The 19,683-nt window shown below is 45.9% G+C and overlaps 1 protein-coding gene across 1 annotated transcript; it reads left to right on the top strand.

The window, feature by feature from the left end:
• Nucleotides 1-1,837: 1,837 nt before the first annotated feature.
• Nucleotides 1,838-18,855, top strand: cdk12 (cyclin dependent kinase 12). The gene is made up of 15 exons (XM_030793969.1): nucleotides 1,838-3,554; nucleotides 6,707-7,435; nucleotides 7,728-7,907; nucleotides 8,028-8,167; nucleotides 9,654-9,824; nucleotides 10,062-10,251; nucleotides 10,492-10,548; nucleotides 11,362-11,463; nucleotides 11,883-11,960; nucleotides 12,199-12,315; nucleotides 12,544-12,675; nucleotides 12,961-13,178; nucleotides 13,308-13,421; nucleotides 13,506-13,820; nucleotides 18,443-18,855. Exons 1-15 carry the CDS (start codon nucleotides 2,311-2,313, stop codon nucleotides 18,853-18,855), a joined length of 4,200 nt encoding a protein of 1,399 aa, XP_030649829.1. The 5' UTR covers nucleotides 1,838-2,310.
• The last annotated feature ends 828 nt before the right edge of the window (nucleotides 18,856-19,683 follow it).

A 19,683-nucleotide genomic window follows, 5' to 3' on the forward strand; every position in this document is an offset into this window, starting at 1 on the left:
ATCAAATGATCTGACTCCCTTTTCCTCACAGAGAAGAAAAGATATATATTTAACTGACTAATGTATTTACTCTGAATAACTTGAATTTATGACCCAGACACATCATCTAGGACTGAAATAATCTGCATGTTCTTGCTTTATTCCCCCAAATTAGAGAACCCTGGGAGAGGAAAAGTCCTTTTAAAACTGTTGAAGGAATCGTGTAAAATATTTTGGTGAACTGAATTTAGTCAAAAAGTAGAGAGTAAAGAAGAAAAGTGTGTATGTTTTTGAGACAGTGGGACGCACATAGGTCCAATATTCCTATGTACTCTTCCATATGTCGCGTTTATGACTGCGTCATAAATCTGCGCCGAGAAAGAAAACATGGAAGTGATATTTGTTAGCAACTGTACCGTTCATTTGGTACTTTTGTAAGCTTGCTACATTTAACCGATCCGTTCAGCACCGCTCGCCACTGATGAAGACTTACGAAGGTGAAATCTACAATTGTGATATCTAGTGTTTAATGTTTTGAAAGCTACTTTAGCTAATGGCTTCTGAGGTGTGAGACGAACTGGCTGGTTAGCTTTCACTAGTTGTTCTGCTAGCTTAACGGTAACGATAGCTCACTGTGAACGTTAAATCAAGTTAGCAGCCTTAATTTCTGGTCGAACGCAGCATATAGTTGACCCACGTCAGGTACAATTTACAGTGAAGGTTTGGTCACAGCTAAATTGGGTAGTTTATCGGCAAAATTTACCTTGCAGAATTTAAACCTAAATGTTAGGCTAGAGGCTAGTTAGATTCTCAATCTGCCATGCGCAAAAGTGTTTTCTTACGCAGTCTCACATAGTGTAAGTAATAACCACATTATTGGAAATGCTGTAGTATGACTGAGCTATTGACATATCGATTAATACAGTATATTGAACTATATGACATTAATTTGACAAGAGACATTGTTTGGAATGGGGACATTTGGAATGAACCTATTTATCACAATAAAATGAGAAGAACTTATGCATCGGTAGCGTTGTCTTTTACTGATAATTTGTTTTTTAGAAGAAGTTTATTAGATTTTTTTATTCAGGCCTAAAGTTTTACTAGTTGTTGTTAACTCGCAAGGTTGCAGAAAGTTCATGTTTTCCAGGCCCTCTTCAGGCAAGTGAAGGCAACTGCGGAGCTCCAAGGGCGGGATACATTCGTCTTTTTGGATTGGCTGTTGCCTAGTTCCTCTGAAGACTGACAGGACCTCTGCCATAGAAATAGCATGACTAGATCAGCGTAGCATTGAAAGAATTTATGTTATGGTTATATATTTGATCTTAGACCAGTGCACAAAATTTTGGTGAACGCTCACTAATTTTTCTAACGATATACATATCAACAAGACAACAACAGGACATCTGTTTTTTCTTGGGGACGGCTTAGGTCTAATGCACACGAAGTAATGCGTGATGTCTGCTCTATGTAGTGTATGTCTATGGTCTCGGCTCTTTGCTCTGAAGGACTGATAAGTGAGTAGACATAGGGGGCGTTCAACATTAGCCACAATGGCCGCTATCGACTCCTCAGAGAACAAGGGCCGTGGATGTTCTTAAATCCACGAACATCGCCCTAACTATTGGCCTGGTTGCTTCCCAGAGCTATTATAATAAACTGGAACAAATTCTTCACACGAATATACTATAATTTCTGACAAATATAAAACTACAAAGCGATAAAGAGCATAAACGAACATGTAAATAGTACCAATCGGGTGAAGTTTTCATTATTAGTCTGAGAAACGATATTGCCCATTCATGGTGGACTCTATTTGTTTCTAAGCTCAAAACTCGTAAATTCCAGGAATCAAAGCACCTATCCAAAAACCTGGTGCCGGGCAAGGATAGAAAACTGAAAGGGGGACTTCAATCTTTTTTCCTTTTTGTTTTTCACGAAAGAGCTAGCTTAATAGCATTAGCTAGCCAAATAGAGACGACGAGAAAGAGCACACAATGCTCCGTCTAGTTGATTGATGCCTCTGCAAACTGCTAGTAAAGCTAGCCCAACGGACTGACAGCTATCAGTTAAAATCGTATTTTTGGTCCGATTTTGTCGTTTGTATTTTGTTTTCTTAAGACATGCATCTTGACCTGACAGGAATGAACTCGGGATAAACCGTGAGGACTAAACGTGGGCAGAGTTGTTTTTTGTGTGTTTTGTGACTTTTACAACCATATCTACACTTCTTTACCGGTTGCTTTGGAGTATCTATTTCTGCTGTTAATGTATTGTCTCGGCTGCAGAGGTCCGCGCCTGGGAGAGGGACCGTCGCTGACGTGAGGTATGCCTGGATCAGACCGCCAACATGGGACCAAGAGGAAGCCGGAATCCAGCGTTAGCTCTATTCAGCACTCACAGGCAGCTAGCGGCAGCAGCGGCTCGGGCGTGCTCCCCTCTTCCGCCGGTAACATGACGAGCAAAGACGGCAAGCATCAGCCCAAATCAGCGGGCTTGTCCATTTCCTCCTCATACAAGCACAAACGGCAGAAGTCATCGAAACATGGCCGAGAGTCCGCGTCGGAGACCACCGTCGTCCCTGCGTCGAGTTCCGCTGCTCCTCCGGCAGTCGGCGCCATCAAACCACTTGTTGAATATGACGACATCAGCTCCGACTCGGACACTTTCTCTGACCCGCCCGCCGTCACGAAACCGGCGGAGAGAAGAGACACTCAACGGTTAGAGCCGTCCGACTACGGTAAGGTGGACGGGGGAGGGGCCGGTGGTGCAAAGGAGAGCCGGACTCATAAGCACCGGCATTCTCGGAAAAAGTCTAAAGATCCACACAGAGTAAGAGAATCAGGGGAGGGGGGTGGGAATAGCAAGAAAAAGAGCAACAAGGACCGTGAGAGGGGAGACAGAGAGGGAAAAAGCAAAGACAAGCTCTCCTCATCTGTGGGACATTCCTCTGTCCCTCTTAAACGACCAGAGGGGGAGTCAAGTGGAAAGCGTGGGGGAGACCCCTCGCTCCCATCCACTGTGTCCCAGCCTGGGGTTAGTTTGGGAAGCAGTACTTCATCATCCACCTCCTCCTCCTCACGCAGCAAGGACAGCAGCGGCGGGCGTAGCAAATCCCACAAGGAGAAGCAAAGGAGGGATGGACGAGAGGAGGGCCACGGCTCCTCCTCGAAAGGAGAACGCTCAGAGCGGAGCCATCGCAAGGCCTCCAAGAGCCGCAAATCCAGCCCCAAGGGCAAGACGTCTTCTCGCGGGAGCCCACGTCGCAAAGGCCAGGCCTCCACCTTGTCTCCAAGCCCCAGGCGAGGTGGGGGTGACAGTCCGACCACAGGGGGGGGCGGATATGGAATGGAGGGGGAGGACGGCTACTCGTCGAGGCGCAGGGGGGCGGTTCAGAGCCCCAGCCCGTATCGAGACCTTCCCCGTCGGAGCAGGCAGCGGTCGTCCAGCCCCTACGGCAGACAGAGGTCCTCCAGTTACGAGAGGGACATCAGCCCCTACGCGTCCCGGAAACGCTCACCCAGCAGTCCCTATGGCAACCGCCGCTCATCCAGCACCAGCCCACTGTCCCGGTGAGTGTGACAGCCATGCAAGCACACACACGTGCGCACTGTCTCTCTCTCACACTCACACACACGCGCTCTCTCTCTCACACACACAGACACACAATAGGACTACACTCAAGTAGCGCTCTGTTCACTCATACCAAGAAATTTGAGGTATCTCTCATCCCCAGACACACAGAACAGCTGTCTTTGCCTTTCTATTGGCCTGTATACTCTCTGACACTGGTCCACTTTAATTTTCTGGTGTGAGATGGTCACAGAAGACAAGTGACATTTCTAGTCTGTCCACCCCCCCCCCCCACGATTCGTGTGTGATGTTTTTGTGTTTGGGATTTGGTCAGCTGGGAAGGGGTCACTGCGAGAGAGAGAGAGAGAGAGAGAGCAAGTCCACCTGTCATTTCCACGTGACAGCGACTTGTCATCCGCTGTTGGGTGACGGTCATTCGATTCGTCTCGTTCTCTGTTTGTCTTTCTTCTTCCAGCGTAGTTTGCGCTTTGCTGTGTATGTCTGCTCTGTTTTGATATTCATTTGATTGTCTACATGGGGAATAGATCTTCTCATCTGTGTCCATGCTTGAACTCTACATCAGTGATAGCCAGTGTCACTCTAAGAGAGATAACATATCACTTTTCATGGACTGTCTTCCCATCCCACATTAACCAGGGAATGGAGGTCATGCTTTGTATATCCTCAAACCAGTCAGTTCTTCTAATAACTTGTGATGTCACAGAATTCCTGGTCTGGGGATGCCATTGTCTATACAGTGTTACAGTTAATAACATGACAGATCCTCCAAACTGATTCAACTGTAACCATCAGGGGATTTTACTAATGTGTGTGTCTGTGTGTTGTGTATTGTGTATATGTTGAGGATTCCTGGTTAGTGTCTCCCTTTTTGATGGAGCAGCCTCTCTCCCGAAACAATTCTGCTATGAGTGGGGGAGGCAGAACACTCCCTGAGGAGTCAAACCCTCTCTGTTTGAGAGTCGAGGACGTCACCATACAGTCTGAATTTTTTTGGTGCCTGATTATAGGTTTTCCTTTGGTGGGAAAGGATTTGTTAGCAGTAACTTTGTAGCGATAGGACTCTCACATGCTCAAAGTGAGATGATTTTAATCAGTCATTTTGACTCTTTGACTTTTTTGAGTGTGAAGTAACCTCGTTCACATGCATGAACACAAATCCTCAAGAATTGTTGGAATGCTTTTCTTATTCGTTGGTATCTTTTTAAATCTGGTGAAAATTTGTGGGCATTTTGTCCATCTGACGAATTCTGCTCTATTTTTGGTTTATGCCTGAGGTCAATGCTACGTATGCGTGTGTTTGTGTTTGTGTGTGATTTGTGGGTGTTTGAGCTGCCTGAGGCCAGTAATTCTTCACCGTTGAAAAGGATGCATGAGTTGTACTGTTGCGGTCAGCCATTGCCGACCTTATAAACATAATCGGCTTACCACACCTGGGCTGTGTCAGCAGTACTGGGTAATTGGAAGTGTCGTCCGGGGACGCATCTGTTATTGGTCACCAAGGCGATGTTACAGTACTACCAGTAGAGCATAGTGGCAAACCTAGCAACCACTGTCATAGCAACCACTTAAACGAAGGGCTGTTACTTTCATATTTCAGAGACAGAGTAAATGCAATCCCCTCAATGGATAAAAATCTTTGTTACTTTTGATACCTGTTAGTGGATGAGAACAGTATATCAATTCATAGATGGTTCTGTAACCTTGCTCTTCTTTGGGAGACTTACTGTTACAGCCTGTGTGTGTGTGTGTGTGTGTGTGTGTGCGAGAGTGTGACTAAGACAGGAAAAAAGGAGATTGTAAGAGCGTAACAGTTCACTAGAATTTTCTAGAATATTGGCCAACTCTTCAACTTTGACCGCCGCAGTTCAGAAAGTCAAACTGCAAATCCATCAAATCCATTTATGTTTAAACACACAGTAAGCTACGCACTATGTCCCTGCCTGGGGAATGATGTCCTCTGGAATAGATCTCATAAACAAAGGGCAGGCAAGGAGAAGAGTCAAAATGATCTTTATTAAATGATTTATACCTGCTCCTGTACGTTACTGATTCGAGAAAACAGCGGACAGCACAGATGAATGAATCAGGCGTATTTAGCGTGAAGGGACAACAGTGGGACAAACATGTTGGCATAGAATCTGTTTTTTACTCCTTCTGTGAAAGCCGTCAAAAGCTTCTCACGGTGACAAAAGCCAACAAACGTCCACCTGGAACCCGTCTATGACTCCCGTGGTCACCTGGACTGTTCAGTGTTAGGTGTTCAGAAGTGCCGTGGAAACAAGTTATTTTTGGTCTTCTTTTTTGTGTCATTAGCACGTAGCCCATATCTCATGGGAAAGATGACAACGGTTCACTTGACCTTTGGCCTGACCAAATGTTTATGGTCCCTTGATTCTGAGAAGGACATTAGTCAGATTATTTTAATAGCCATTGCATTACACAGGGTCTGGGCTTGACCTTTGACTTTCAGCGGAAAGGGTTTTTGAAACTTGTCCTCCCCTCTTACGTAAGAAATGGATAAACTAAACTAATAAACTAATTCTGGCAAATTCTGCTTGACGTAAACCTTTTGGATTGCGAAAGTACTCGCTGTGAGGAATTTAATTAGGCAAAAATTGCTTTTGGAGGATTTACCCTTTAAACAAGGTAATGTACTGCTTTTTCGCTGAGTAACAATCAAAACGCGAAGAATGTATATTTGCTTATCTCGTGTTGTTTAAGGCTATGCCAGTGTTAGCAGCGACCGTTTGTGTAAGCGTCTGGCTGATGTGTGTGTGTGTGTGTGTGTGGGTGTGTGTGAGTGTTGTGTGTGACTGTATGTGTCTGTGTGTGGGTGTAAAGCTTGGAGAAGCTCTGGTACTCTTTCATCTTATTAGAAATTGGAGTGGATTGAAGTGTTGTTCTGTTTATGAAAGCCTGTGGTACGTTTTTTACGAGGCTTATTAGCTTGATTTAATATTTGACGGTATGTGAAGCTCGCTGTTTAGTCTGAACGCCGCTGTCTCGTTAGTTGACTGGTGCTTTGTTTCTTTGCTCCCAGAAACTGGGAGAGTAATGTGTCATTACGGATGGGTAAATTAACACTAATCCCTCCTTTCTCGTCTCCTTATTCCTCTTTTTCTTTCTACAGACGTTCAGCTCGCTCCCGAAGTCGCTCCCCTCCTTACTCTTCTTCCTCTCGACGCTCCTCTTCGCGGTCGCGTAGTAAGAAACATTCAACGGGTGGAGGTGGGGGCGGGGCCTCGCACAGCAGTCGACCAACCAGCCGCTCTCCCTCTTCCTCGCGCCTGCCAATCACCTCTAGCCTTGGGGCGGAGCTTACCCGCAGAAAGAAGGAGCGTCAGGCGGCCGCTGCTGCTGCGGCGGCGGCCGCCGCCCGCGGCTCCTCCCCCCTCTCTCGCCGCGTGACCACGCCCACCAAGTCCTCTTCACGTCCACGTGAGGCAGAATCGGAAGTTTCCGGCGATTCTCTGTTGAAAGAGAGCGCCCCACCCACGGAACCCCAAAGACCGCCTTCCCCTCCTCAGGACACAACCCATGCAGAGGACACGGGCGTAGCTCCGCCCCCGCCTCTTCCCCTCACCTCCCCGCCTCCGTTACCTCTGACCTCCCCCCCGCCCCTCCCGCTCAATTCCCCTCCCCCTCTCCCTCTCTCGTCTCCCCCTCCTCTCCCTCCCTCTCACTCGGCTCCGCTCCCACCTCCTCCCCAACCGTGTCTGGGCCCGCCCGCTCCCCTTCCATCTCAGCCCAAAAGCCCCGCCTTCAAACACACGCACAGCCCAGCCCGTCAGCCAATCAAGACCTCCACGCTTCCACCCCTCCCCCTGCCACCGGTACTGTTGGGAGAATGTCGAGACAGGTGAGTCACGGCACCCAACACGTCACGCACAATTTACTCGTTTTACCATCTTAAGAATCTTTTTTCAGCTTGTTGGACGCATTGCGCGTTGTACTTTAAGTCGATTAAATTCATAAACAGACAGGGATACTCTTTTGCTGTGACTCGTGACATGGAAAGCCCTTTGCGACTGTAAACAGTGATATTGGGCTTTAAATAAACTTAAACTTGAACTCGTAAACATGTTAATATATGTGTCGTGTGAGAGAAATGAACCCTTGAGGATTGTTTATGTTTATTCTGTCTCTCTTAGTCCAAAGAAGAACACGCCTCCTCAAAAGTTGTCGAGGAAAGAGAGGGAGGTCCGATCTCGGCCCCTGCTGAGCGATTTGCCCCTCCCTCCCGTGCTTCCTGGTGGAGACCCCTCCCCTCCCCAGTCTCCCGTTCAAGAAGCTCCGCCCCCTGTACAGCCCACCTACAAAAAGAGACCAAAGTGAGTGCGGTCACCCTCTCTGTTTTCTACTTGTCATGTGGTTTCATGAGGATGCCTGTGGTATGATATTTGAACCTGAGCTTTGCGCGCGCGTGTGTGTGTGTGTGTGTGTGTGTTCAGGTTTTGTTGTCCACGGTATGGGGAGAGGAAGCAGACGCAGAGTGACTGGGGGAAGCGTTGTGTGGATAAGTTTGATATCATTGGGATCATTGGAGAGGGCACCTACGGCCAGGTTTACAAGGCCAAGGACAAAGACACAGGTAGGTCTGTGTGTGTGTGTGTGTGTGTGTGTGTGTGTGTGTGTGTGTCTGCGTGGTGGAGAGCGTCAGTAAAGGGAGGGGGGAAAACACGAGAATTATGCGAAGGTGTATATGTTTTATTAAGCAATTATCCACATACACCCACTCTCTCAGTCCACCGTGGAGTCATTCCATCAAATAGTGAGTCAGATCCCCACACACAGTAAAACTGATCAGAGAAACGTTTAGTCAGGAAAAGAAAAAAAAATATATGTAAAGATGTATGCATGTGCGTACGCACGCACACACACACACACACACACTAGCATTTATAACTGCTATAATAAATGGCGAATTGACACAGTTTCATTCGGCTGATGTTGTAAGCAATTGGATAAACACATTGGGTGTGCTAAAATTAGGCTTGATTCTAAAATGATCTAAAATTCTGGAGAGGTTAGTTATGGGAGAATAAAAGTATAAAAGGTTCGTCATAACTCTCTGAGGTGAGAAAGGGATCGACCGGCGTGTGAACCGGCGCGCACAGAGACGACCACAGCGAAACGCAATCTCGGTAAAACGCTCGGTAAAACGAATCCTTTTAATCCAGCTGAAGGGAGCCCAGAGCTAAAACACACGAGTCGTCAGGGCACGTCTTAGCCTGCGTGTAACATCTCTGACCGTCCCAGCGTAAAGGGACGCTCCTCGTCTCCTCGTCCGCAGAGTAATTTGACGTATAGCCTCGTCCTCGCGCGGGGCTGTTCGCTGTTATAGGTCCCAAAAGGCACAGAGTTGGCTGCATGCTGAAAAAGCCCGTGTCAGCCACCTTCTCTCACAGCACTGTTTGATAGCAGAGACGGGTCTGAGGCCACGGCATTGAAATAGACTAAAGCTAACTGCTCATATAGACTACTTACCTACGTCATTGGATTCCTCGCTACGAGTCAGCGTGTTAAATAATTCACTTTAGTAAATGCTTGACACAACTGCGCCGTCGATGGGCAGTATTGATACTGACTTCTCTCGTACAAACAATAACGAACAGTAACCATCCTCTCGCTACAAAGGTGGAGTTCTTCAAGTAAAGACGAGTCATTCTGCTCAGTTTAAGCCTCTGTGTGTGTGTGTGTGTGTGCTAGAAGACATCACCACAGTTGTTCTCAGACCTCAGTAGATGGAAATTTAAATGTGGTGATGTGCAATAAATGACCTTATTGCTAAAAGTAGCTGATATTTCAGTGTCAGTCACTGTTTGACTGTCATACTGCTTTATTGAAAACAAAACTCTGATGTTGAGATGAATGATTGGGTTTTTTTAAACAGGCTTTTCTTTAGCTGGTCACAGTCTTTTATCTGGTGCTGTAGTTTGTGATTTTTTTTTGACTGTCATTCCTCGTGAAAATAATAATTATCTGCAGAATTTTTTTTTTTTTTTTTTTTCCAAAAAGAACTTTCCTCATCATCATCATCATCATCATCGTAATAATTTTGTTGTCTTGTCCGGCAGGTGAACTGGTGGCCCTTAAAAAAGTGCGTCTGGATAACGAGAAGGAAGGTTTTCCCATCACTGCCATCAGGGAGATTAAGATCCTGAGGCAGCTGAACCACCGCAGCGTGGTGAACATGAAGGAGATAGTCACCGACAAACAGGACGCCCTCGACTTCAAAAAGGACAAAGGTGAACGCGGCGGGGCGACGCCCTTCCTCCGCGGCCCCTCGGTCAACGTGTCAGACGCGCAGTCCGACCAATGAGTCAGATCAGCGCGTCATCTCCAAACATACGAACTTAGTTTTGATTTTTCTTTCTTATATTATAGTTGTCTTAAAGTGCAACTTCATTTTTACAGTTCATATGAAGACATACTAATTAGTTTATGTGTGTGTGTGTGTTGCGTGTGTGTGTGCGCGCGCTCAGGTGCCTTTTACCTGGTTTTTGAGTATATGGACCATGATCTGATGGGACTTCTGGAGTCTGGACTGGTGTCATTTTCCCATGAGCACGTGCAAAGCTTCATGCGGCAGTTAATGGAGGGACTGGACTACTGCCACAAAAAGAACTTTCTGCACAGAGATATTAAATGCTCCAATATCCTACTGAACAACAGGTACCGTCTCTCTCTCTCTCTCTCTCTCTCTCTCTCACTCTCACTAATATACAGTCATACACGCACACACACAGTACTTAAAACTCTCTACACAAAGACATCTTTTAATATCCCATACTCAGGTTTTAAACAATGTCCTCTTTATCTCTGCCTTCCACCTTTCCTCTCTCTCGCTCTCTCTCTCTCTGTCTCTCTCTTTCTCTCTCTCTGTCTCTCTCTGACTGTCTCTCTCTCTCTCAGCGGTCAGATTAAGCTTGCTGACTTTGGGTTGGCTCGCCTGTACAACTCGGAGGAAAGGTGAGTCTATGACCGTCTAAATAACTCCCAACCACTACTCTCCATCATTACCACGAACAGCTGTTTTCCTTTCGTTTTGGTTTTTGTTCTTTTTTTGTTTGTACCGAATGAAGGTCTTATTGCTGATGTTACAGTCCCGGCCCTTACTCTGTCGTCTCTCGTCTCTAATTTCTGGACGTCTGATGAGTGCGCCTCTATTCAGATTCCCTGAGTCAAAGATTCAGTGTTTAAAAAAAAGCTCTGTGGTTTCCATGGCACCGTACTCATTCCTAGGATGAGCACAGAGTAAAAACAGAGTCTGATTACACTTGCGATCGTAGCTGTCTCAACCGCTGACCCACCCTTAACCAAGAGTAGAACCACATACGAACGAGGATTCACTGCAGAGTAAAGGACTGGAGCAGATATACACGTGGTTTGAGAACAGGACGACATATAACACACATGTCGTGGGGAGAAATGCATGCTTAACTTGTTAACAGGGTGAAATGTACGCACACAAATAAAGTGCTTATCGCCGTATGCAAACAAGAGGAAACAAGGTAAGATGACACTGCAGCCTTTCGGAGTAAATTTATCGGCGAACAATCAAGAGTTTGTGCAGTTTTTAACGTTGAGGGGTTTCCCCTGGGGGTGTAATAACTTTGTTAACTTGGGCACATGTTGCTAACATAAGATCAGATATGTTCTGGTAGTGTGGGTGTGTTGGCTGTTGATTTATTTCAGTTATGGCACTGATGTGTGGTCACACGGGGGGGTTTGTGAAGTAATCGTGACTTCTTTTTGTGTGTGTTTGTGTGTTGCTCCGCCCAGTCGGCCTTACACCAATAAGGTGATCACTCTGTGGTACCGCCCACCTGAGCTGCTGCTTGGCGAGGAGAGATACTCCCCAGCCATCGACGTCTGGAGCTGCGGGTATGAAACGCACGCACGTAACGCCGAAACACACACACACACACACACCTCTACCACAGACGCATTGCAGAGCTGATGAAATAAGATAAAACAGCTGAGACGATAACTGACGCCAGCAGAGGACAAAGGAATTGCGTGACGCTTTTGTGTGATCAGTCGATCAGTCACAGTTCTGGCTGATTTTTTTTTTGCTTTTGGATGGAGTAGTTTCTTCAAATGCATTAAAATAACAGTGATCTTGAGTGAAATATGCTACGTGCAGGCTTACAGCGTCTGTGATTGGTGAGGAACACAAAACAAAGAGCTTTGATTGGTCTTTGAATTTGACTTAATCGAGGTAAACCAGACAGGCACAGATCTTTCTCTCTCCCGCGATGCCTTTACTGTGAGCCCTGTTTTACTCTCGTCTCTGTGTTCAGGTGCATTCTTGGAGAGCTCTTCACTAAGAAACCCATTTTTCAGGCCAACCAGGAGCTGCTGCAGCTTGAGCTAATCAGGTATAGCAGCTCTTCCCAAAGCTCCGCCCATCTTCCCTTCTCGTCATACTGTCTCTCCCCCCCCCCCCCACATGGACACGTCTTAGCAAAATATGAACAGAACTTTTCATTCTTCTTTAACTAATACACTGATGTATGACTTAAGCTAATCCTGAATTTTGCCATTCAGTTTGGAGGTAGAGTGGATGGAGTCGGTGGATTAACACTCTCTCTCTCTCTCTGTCTCTCTCTGGGGCAGTCGTTTATGTGGTAGTCCATGCCCAGCTGTGTGGCCTGATGTTATTAAGCTGCCCTACTTCAACACTATGAAGCCTAAGAAACAGTACCGGAGACGTCTACGAGAGGAGTTCGCCTTGTACGGTTTCTCTCTTAGCGTGTGTGTGTGTGTGTGTCTCTGTGTGTGCGTGCATGTGTGTGTGTGTGTGTGTGTTTTCATGCCAAACAGTGAGTGCTCAGTCTGATCACTCCCAGCCGTGTCAGCTTGGCCCTCTTTCAGAGTGTCCTCCAGGCTGTTTTTGAAGTTCTTTAAATGGTCTCGCCCGTTCATATCTCTCTTATTTATATCTCTCCGCGTCTGTCCCAGTCTTCCGGCATCTGCTCTTGACCTGCTGGACCGAATGCTGACCCTTGACCCTGCGCGGCGTTGCACGGCCGAACAGGCCCTCAACAGCCAGTTCCTAAGTGACGTGGAGCCCACAAAGATGTCCCCTCCAGAGTGAGTCCCCAAGCCGTCGTCCCGCGACCTTCTCCATACACGGCACATTAATAAGTCAGAAATGTCATAGGTTTATCGGGAATTTAATCCAGTCACCTCTCTGTCACTTGATCCAAAAGAGCAAATGCGGACACTGGTCTTAACATGATCTAACTAACACTTCCGGTTGGTGCCGTTAATGGGAGTGCACGTGTTGCTTGAATCGCGTTGCATAACTGAGTGATAGAACTGCTCTTTGTCGTTTTTTTCCTCTCGCTCCGTTTCTTTGACTTCCTGTCCTCCCAGTCTTCCTCACTGGCAGGATTGTCACGAGCTCTGGAGTAAGAAGCGTCGGCGGCAACGGCAAAGCGGGGTGTCCGAGGATGTGCCTGTTGCCAAAGTGCCCCGCAAAGACCCGGCCGCGCCCCAGGCCGGGGAGAACAGCCGACCGCCCCCCAGCCCCCCTCCACCGCCTCCCTCATCACGCCCGCCCTCAACAGCCATCTCAGCCAATGAGCTCGCAGGTCAGGCATGACTGACGAGGTTCTGTAGTCACGCTGTTGTGATGTTTTGTGTGTACCCAGGGCTGAATGCATGTACCTTTTGGGTTCATATATCCATTTAAATGTAACACATTTCGTATATACGTGCAGGTTTAGGAGCTGCAGCGGAGCAGTTGAACCAGACAGAGTTGGCTGTGCTGTTGAACCTTCTTCAAAGCCAGACAGACAGTTTGTCACTCCCTCAGATGGCCGAGCACCTCCTTGGCGCTTCTTCCGAGACCACCTCCTCATCCGCACATACCTCTCTCCCCTCTGCTGCTGTCCCTGCCAATCCCGAACCCGAAACAGCACAGCAACTGGAACACCTCACTCAGTCCCTGTCCACCATCATTCAGTCCTCCGGCCACCAGAGGGCGCCAGAGGAACCCGCCTCCCACACGCTAGCAAACGCACAGCCTCCTGAACCTCCCCAGGATGTGACCCTGAGCCAGGAGGACCAGGCCGGCCTCATCGCACTTCTGTTGGGTCAGATCATAAAGGCGCAGACTCAGGGGGCGGAGCAAGGTGACGAGAGCAACGGCGTCCAATCAGAAGAGGCGGTGACACGCGGCAACTCCGCCTCTGTCGCCGGCAGCGATCGCAAGGGCAAGTCTGAGTTCAGTCTCTAGGGTGCGTGATTGGGGTTAGTGGAGGGGGTTCTAATTGGCTACGGAGGAAAGCCAAGACGGCGTGACAGAAGCTCCTCCCCCGACCTAAAAAAACAAAACAAAAAAAAAGCGTGTACATTATTTTTTTGCTGAGTTTTATTTTTCCTTTTCATTTTTTTTTTTTGCTACATGAAAAGAAAATGTGAGATTTAAACAAGGTGAAAGAAACAGAGGAAAAAAAAAATAATAAATGAATGCCTCAGATAATTGAAACACACCCTCTCCCCGCCCCCCAAGTATTTTTAATTTTTTTTTTTTTTTTTGAGTGTCACAAGGTTCTTGGGAATGTTCAGTTTATTTTACCAGGGAACAACACCACCAGCCATCAACACCCACCCACACACTCTCATCAGCGCACGAACGAACACCTCAACTCCCATGTCTCACTCTCTCACAGGACAGGCAGAATGTGTGTGTGTGTGTGTGTGTGTGTGTGTGTGTGTGTGTGTGTATGTATGAAGTCTGTTAGGTCTGCCCCTCCCTCTCTAAAATAGCCAATCAGAAAGTCGAGTGGGATCCCTCTGCTCTCATGACAGATGCTCAGGGCACACGACCTTCAGTACAAATTGTGAGTCTGGACGAGGAACAGACGTAGAGCTTTGTCACAGAAAGCAGTGGACAGAAATACAGACTTCAGCCGCCAGTCCTCTCTCTCTCTCTCTCTCTTCTCATGGTCCCTCGCTCCAAAAAAAGACATATGATGTCAGAATGTTGACCCGCTTAGTCATAAATTAGTTTATTCCCACACTTCCTGGGGAACAATATCACAAGTCTTTGCTCGTCGGCTGGTGTCAGTTTCTTCATGTGAGCGTTCCCAGCTAACGAGCGAGCGTCGTTCACCTTTCCTTCTCGTCAGTTCCGTGTTCTGTTGTCACGGAAACGTAGAGGTAACAGTCACGACGCGACGGCTGAAGCCAGCCAGCCGCCTCTTGACGTTTTAAGTCAGAGTCTCCCCAAATCCGGTCTCGCGAGGTCCAAAACCCTGCTGCTCTCCTCGTCCACCGAGAACGCGTGGCCTCTGAGAGCGCGCGCGCACTTTGTTTTCCCGGCAAAAAAACGGACATCCGGTTAAGAGGTGAAAACAAAAAAAACGGCAGGACCGCGGTCCTCCAGGACCGGGCTCCGCCGCTTTTAGATTTCTGAAAATCTCCCAGTAGACTTGTTTGGTCATGAGAAGATACGAAATGATTCCGCAAGCTATGAAACAGTTTAAAGTTGACTCCATCGAGGTTTGCAGCTTGCAGCCTTGTGGTAAATGTGAGACGGATGTGATGGAGTTAATGGAATGGGAGATGTCAGTGAAAAGAGGCTATGGACTAAAGTCTGTAAGTCTGTCTACTGCAAACAATAGATTTGACCTTTGACCTGCTCGCATGCTCTCTCTCTCGCTATTCTTTTCCTCTTTCACAAACCTCTGTTCCTCTTTTCTAAGCATCTCCACTCTTCTCTCCAGACATTGCTCTTCCTGTCTTTCTTGTTCTTTGTGGTCTCTACCCCCCCCCCCCCCCATTGGCCCTCTTTTTCTCTTTTCTTGTGCAAAGCAGGTTTGTGGGATTGTTACAAAAGTATTGCTACAAAAAAAAAGAAAAGAAAAGCAACAACAAAAACACAGTCTGTAATGTCAGCCTTTTTATGAAACAAAAACCTCTAATAAATTATAAATAAACCTTAGGACTCACCTGCATGTCCTACTCTTTCTGTTATTCTGTTGGGTTTTTTTTTTTCTTTTCTTTTTTGTGTGTGTGTGTTTGTTTAAACCTCACACACACATCTGGTTCTGTTTGTTTTTTTTGTTATTTTTTGTAGAATGACCATCAAAATTATCTTCATTTTTTTCTGTTTTTTTTTTTTTTTTTGCTTTCTTTATATTCCACTCCTCCATTCCTCCATCGTGGGATTTCATTACACATCGTCACAGACTGTCACAGTCCACTGTCCATCACCACTGCCTGTTCACCGTAGAAACCTCCGTTACCTTAGAAACTACCATAGCGACGCATTAGAAATGACTGTAGTCTGTAGAGCTGGCTGTCTGCGGTCCGCCAAAACGACAGTTCGACTGAAACGTTTTAAGGATCTAGGCAGGTTAAATTATTGAACAGAACCTGTTAAGCATTAAAATAACACTGTGATTGCTTGCTTTCTTGTATTTAATTGATCACAGGATTCATTTGAGGACGGTTGAAAATTTTCTCAAATCGATTATTTCCTCCAGTCCCCTCCCCTGAAATGTGTCTGTACCTCCGCACCTCAAACTGATCTCAGGACAGTGAACAGGTAAAAGATTAGCCAGTCAGCAGGCTTGTAGTCAAATGACTTCTGTCAATCCAATTGGTAAAATTTTAAGTACATTTTCAGCAGTTCAAGCCTGTAGTTCAGATGTTGTATTACAGGAACACTGAGCTACATTACTTAGTATGAATTAGTGTAGCTTGAATGCACTAGTGTTGTAATTTACAGTATACCAGTCTGAGTTAATATACAGTTGTGCTCTCATAACTGTACTCCTAGAGTCATTTTTGCATTGAGAGTCAGCAGAGATATTCACTGAACTAGTACTGAAGTTCAGTGCTGAACTTTGTCTAGCAGGGTTTTTTTTTAAATAGTAATGAAAGATCTCAGGTTAGGCTTTACAGCTCGTTTTTGGCTTGTCCTCTATCAATTAACATGAGATTAAAACTGAGCTGAATTTTTACTCGGTGAAACCTTCAAACAATAGAAGTCTTATCAGTCTATTCTAGACTATTCTGCCCCCGCTCCAACTTCGCCCCCCCCCCCCCCAGCAATTTCCTGTCTGTCAGTCAAGAATGTACTCTTGAGTGTAGCAGCATAGAACAGATTAAGATACTGGTACTTGTGACATGAACATCGTCAGTGTAGTTGCATTCGCTATCCATCTGTTTTAATCGATACTGAGGCTGTTCACTTTTTTTTATCGTATACGTTACCACATCTCATAAGTAACTGAAAACTTCTTAAACATGTCACTCATTTTAAAGTAGTGTCAGCGCTCCATCAAATTCACATAAATAATAGACCATAATCAGTCCTTTATGTGCCTGTATTCGTAAGTATAAGGTGCGGTAATACCAGTGTTGCGTACCCCATGTATTTCCTGTCTTTTTTTTTATTTTATTTTTAAGTGCCCAAAATAACAGCAGGAGTTCCTGTCTGCTGTTTCATAATCAGTATAAAACACTGAAAATATGCACTCGTCAAAACTGAGTAGATAAGGTTACTGCCCGTTGCTTTCATGTGTTTACGTTTTAGATCAGTGCCGTCAAGGAAGGAGGATAATTACGGATATGAGGACATTTTGTCGCCTTATAAACCTCGAAAAAACCATGCTTTTTCTGTTTGTTTGTTTTTTCAGAGACGTTTACCCGTAAGAAAAACAAAATTACATTTATCAGTGTTGGTAGTTAATAGGGAAACATATTAGAATCGGAAAGTTATTGTGATGTAACTGCCGTTTTAAAACAGGTTCCAATAACTAAGCTGAGCCAATTCCTCAATCACTACGATCAGAAAACATTTAAAAAAGTAAAACGGTGAATAATAATAATAATAATAGTAATAATGAAGAGAGGGAGAGAGAAATTTAGACTACGGAGACATAGAATTCAGATGTGGCGATCGATTCCGTCAGCGTCACGGCTTGGTCTATCGGATTTTCCATAAAGTCTCAGTTTTTACGTTGGTTGTTTTTTTTTTATTTAACGTAGAAAATAGCACGCACGTCATCATGCATGTTATTTCTATGACCGGGCTGATATTTTCGATTAGCTTCACATCCCTTTGCCTTAGACCTCTGACATTTTGTAAATCAATATAGAGAACTTTGACATGGCAGAATGAAGCTCAATGTCTAAATGAATAAGAACACAACGCACAAAGTTCATGTCGTCTCTACGTTTCTTTCTTAACGCCATGTGTCCGCCATCTGGTGGTGGAAATAAGCATTGCAGAAGTAATACGTATTGCGTTTTCCCTATAGTTTTGGATTTCAGCTGATTTGGTGAAACTATGCTTAAAGAATACTGTTCACCCAGTACTGCCAACTACCTAGCTTTGTCGCTTTCTCTTAATTTCTAAAGCTCTGACTTTAATCAGCGTAATGTGATGGATTCAGTGGCCCTGAGCTTTCCTTTGCATTTCTTACTTTTATTACTTCATTTCAATCTCAGGCCAGGAGACCTGCAATACAAAGAAAACAAAATTTGCAATACTTTGCAAATCCACAAAACATTTCAAATAAACGTTATATAAAATAAGACTTATATAAGTTGTTTCTTTTTCATTTAACCAGACCCTAAATCTCACACAGACCGTAAAAAGTCTTTTTTCTTTCTTTTTTTTTTAAAGTCAGAAGTGAGAGTACATTTGTGTTTATTTGTTAAATTTAGGGAGTTTTTTGTGCTGTCTGTCTCCTTTTAGAGTCGCTTACTGAAGTCTACTCTTACTCTACATTTTTGATGACTTCAGCTTGAAGGAGGGGAATGTTGTATCATAAATACTCTCATTATGTGTGTGTGTGTGTGTTAATTTTAACTTATCTCTTTCTGGTTTCTCTTACAGATGTTTTATCAAAATGGAATGCCATAGCCTCTGAGCGATCTGCCCCATCTCCATCGGGCCCCACCTCCTCCCTCACCCAAACAGACGACGTGAACTCCAGCATGGCGGCCGCCCTCCTGCAGCTCATCTCTCAGCAGGCTTCCGAAAGCAGGCCCTCCCCGACCGAGCCCAAGCCCAACCAAGAGACCTCTAACCCGGGCACGTCCTTGCCCGCGCCCCCCGTCCAGGCCAACCTAATAGAGAATTCCTGTCCGCTTTCTAATCTCTCTCCTGCCGGCGTTCAGCATCAGCGGCACGACAATGCTAACGCTACATCCAGCAGCGCCCAGTTTCCGAGGGATCAGGACTTTCGCTTCACCCAGGCAGGACCCAGCGAGGGTGGGCCACCAGGACACTCTAGCAATGAGGCCTGATGCCCAGTGGAGCTAAAGAAACTGATTTAAAAAAAAAGAAAAAACAGGAACGAAGGATGGACAGCAGCAGAGCTGGTCCGAACTGCAGTATACAACCTACAAGATGTTTTTCTCGCCTTCTCATTTTCCTTTTTTTTTTTTCCCTCCACATGCCCCTCTCCATCTCGTCTTTTACCGACATGGTCAGCCAGAGGTCGAAACCCCCCACAAGAAGAGAAGGAGAAAGAGTGGATGGAAGGAGAGCGCGAGAGAGGGACGGAGTAGGTCGCTAACACCTTAAGAGGGGGGCGGGGGGGGGGGGGGGGGGGGGCGATGAATTGTGGGCGGAGCTTCGCGTTCTCATTATTTAGCAGTTTATTTTCGTTGACTGCGTGGAGTAGAATAATGAGGACAGCAACGTGTCCCCTATTTTTTAGAGCTGTCATTTCAGAAGCTCGCCATGCTTTTTCTGCCTCCGGCGTTTATGAAACTGTATCATCATAACCTATGTGATTTTTTTTTTTTTTTTTTTGTCTGTGAGAGCTGGGACTGTTTGCGATTGTTGGACCATCTTGTGACCCAAACGGGGTTTGCTGTGAAAGGGAGGAGGAGCTGTTTGTTGCGACGGTGTGAAAGAGAGAGAGAGAGAGTGTACGCGTGTCAGAGAGAACGTGAGCAAAATGATTATTATTGCTTTGTGTCTCCTGCCTCATGAACTTTAACCTCTGGCATGTGGCTGTTTTTGTTTACTGTTTTTGTTTGTTTGTTTGTTTGTTTTTTTTCCAGGGAGCACTAGGACAAGAGCACATATCTGAAAGGATGTACCTCTCCTCCTCCCTCCATCTTTCT

Source organism: Chanos chanos, chromosome 16 (assembly GCF_902362185.1).
Source record: "Chanos chanos chromosome 16, fChaCha1.1, whole genome shotgun sequence".
NCBI lineage: Eukaryota > Metazoa > Chordata > Actinopteri > Gonorynchiformes > Chanidae > Chanos > Chanos chanos.

Bases quoted from the DNA above. Each gene is read 5' to 3' on its own strand.
- cdk12 (XM_030793969.1), top strand. From the start codon at position 2,311: ATGCCTGGATCAGACCGCCAACATGGGACCAAGAGGAAGCCGGAATCC. The intron at 10,252-10,491 runs GTACCGTCTCTC...TCTCTCTCTCAG, and splicing joins AATATCCTACTGAACAACAG to CGGTCAGATTAAGCTTGCTG. The intron at 10,549-11,361 runs GTGAGTCTATGA...TGCTCCGCCCAG, and splicing joins CTGTACAACTCGGAGGAAAG to TCGGCCTTACACCAATAAGG.